Raw genomic sequence first — 2,372 nt, forward strand, 5'->3', positions numbered from 1 at the left:
TTTCCTGTTCGGCTGGTTTCATCCTTGCCGCTGATCTCCACTAGACGGCACTGCGCCCAAAGGATTGCCGCAGATCCCCAACAACACCTGCCTTACAATGAAAAAGAACAGGTTAGGTAGGAAAAAGTTCTATACGATATCCGTTTGTGAGTTTGATTATAAACAAAGGCATAATTGTCTTAACTGTTTGCTGAAATAAATTCTCCAGTACCGATACAGGCGTTCAGCAGCACAGAAACTTGAAGTCTGAAAAGTCTTTGTTTCCGTAAAACTCAAAGCTAAATTTCTCGTTTCTAATGAAAAGACACATTTGGTAATTAAATTCTGGTCAAAGACATCCGAAACAAAGTGCACCTGCTAGATACCACATACGGAAGCACCTATTTTCTGCTATTGCTCCTAGAGAGGCAATGATTAATTAACTTATTTCAGATTGATATTTCACCAAAATCAACACAGTTTTTTTTTTATTTGGTTGGATATAACAAACTATAAAAAGCAAATACAGATTAGCCATTATCCAATCTAGGAAGTAGTGGGATATAAATACTGTAAAATAAATAAATCTATTTCCAGATGTCTGTAAAAATAAGTGTGCATCACATTTTAGATTAATTTCCTTGCTAAATCATTCTTGCGGGAGGAAAGGGGGGGGGAGAGAAGGTAAATTAATAAGTGAGGAAATTAAAAACTGTATCTCACCGCTTGGAAGGAGTTATTATCTTTTCTGGTTCTCCATTTCCGTTATTACTGTAAGCGGATGCAGTATCTTATACGAGTGAGGTCTACCATCTAACACCAAAATCAGTAGATTCCAAAACAAAAGTGAGCAGAAACCTTCAAAAAACGTATAAGCAATTGCCTTCCAAAATCTTATTTTTCCCTGTAAAACATTTTCATGGGAAATGGGCTCTATACTATAAATCTAGAGCGATATGTTGGAGGGGAGCGATATGCTGCAGGGGAGGTGCCCCTACTCCCCATGACGCCCCTTACAACTTCACAAGCGCCCAAATTATTACCGAGTTGTATAAAGGCAGCCCCGGGCGCTGCGTGACCTCCCCCCCAGAGGATGATGGGGTGCCCGGAGGGTGAGATTATGTCTTTGCTAGCGCTATGGCTTAAGCCATCATGTCTTCAACCGACACACTTTTAATGGACCTGGGTTACAAAGTGGGGAAGACGATCGGTGAGGGCTCCTACTCCAAGGTGAAGGTGGCCACGTCCAAGAAGTACAAGGGCAACGTGGCGATCAAGGTGCTGGACCGGCGCAAGGCCCCCCCAGACTTCGTGACCAAGTTCCTGCCGCGCGAGCTGGCCATCCTGCGGGCCATCCGCCATCCGCACGTGGTGCAAGTCTTCGAGTTCATCGAGGTGAACAACGGCAAGCACTACATCGTCATGGAGCTGGCCAGCACCGACCTGCTGCAGCTGGTGCAGAAGAGCGGCCACATCGCGCCGGCGCAGGCGCGCCAGATGTTCGCGCAGCTGCTCAGCGCCGTGCGCTACCTGCACGAGCACCACGTGGTGCACCGTGACCTCAAGTGCGAGAACGTGCTGCTGAGCGAGCAGCTGCAGGTCAAGCTCACCGACTTCGGTTTCGGGCGCAAGTCGCAAGGCTACCCCGAGCTGTGCAGCACCTACTGCGGCTCGGCCGCCTACGCGCCCCCCGAAGTGCTGCTAGGCATCCCCTACGACCCCAAGAAGTACGACATATGGAGCCTGGGCGTCATCCTGTACGTGATGGTGACCGGCTGCATGCCCTTCGATGACTCCAACGTCAGCAAGATGCCCAAAATCCAGCAGAAGGGGGTGGTGTACCCGGACAGCACGCCGGTGGAGGAGAGGTGCCAGGCCCTGGTGGGCCAGCTGCTGCAGTTCAGCCCGCCCGCTCGCCCCGACGTGGCCCTGGTGGCCAAGCACGTGTGGATGCGAGAGAGCTAGGCGAGGGGACGGGAGGAGGGGAGGGGAGGGGGCGGAGGGGAAGGGAAGGGGGCATTAATCCGCTGCAAAGCAAAAAAAAAGAGAGAAAATCCAAAGAAAGCCAAAAAGCAATAAACCCCCTTCAGATTCGGTGAAACTTATGTCGTTTCATTCTGTCTTTTCGCTTCCTGCTACTTTTTCCTTGCAAGGGCTCTCAGTGGGTGTTATGCTATCAGCGCCCCTTTCGTCAGTTCCATCACTGAGTCACTCACTGGGAAAAATGGAAACGGGTGATTTCTAGATGTAGGTGGTCAGGGAGATAAATGTAATTCTTCCCACAGAACTACAAAAGTGCAGAGGGACGAATGAGCCTTGTCTTTGTTTAAACGGCTGGAAGGAAACTAAAAGAACTTGGGGCTGGGAGAGAGTTTGATTTCATTTAAAAAGAA

The 2,372-nt window shown here is 49.2% G+C and overlaps 1 protein-coding gene across 1 annotated transcript; it reads left to right on the plus strand.

The window, feature by feature from the left end:
- The first annotated feature begins 1,057 nt into the window (after positions 1-1,057).
- Positions 1,058-1,959, plus strand: TSSK6 (testis specific serine kinase 6). The gene has a single exon (XM_029613811.1). It carries the CDS (start codon positions 1,132-1,134, stop codon positions 1,942-1,944), a length of 813 nt encoding a protein of 270 aa, XP_029469671.1. The 5' UTR covers positions 1,058-1,131; the 3' UTR covers positions 1,945-1,959.
- The last annotated feature ends 413 nt before the right edge of the window (positions 1,960-2,372 follow it).

This window comes from Rhinatrema bivittatum, chromosome 8 (assembly GCF_901001135.1).
Source record: "Rhinatrema bivittatum chromosome 8, aRhiBiv1.1, whole genome shotgun sequence".
NCBI classification, from domain to species: domain Eukaryota; kingdom Metazoa; phylum Chordata; class Amphibia; order Gymnophiona; family Rhinatrematidae; genus Rhinatrema; species Rhinatrema bivittatum.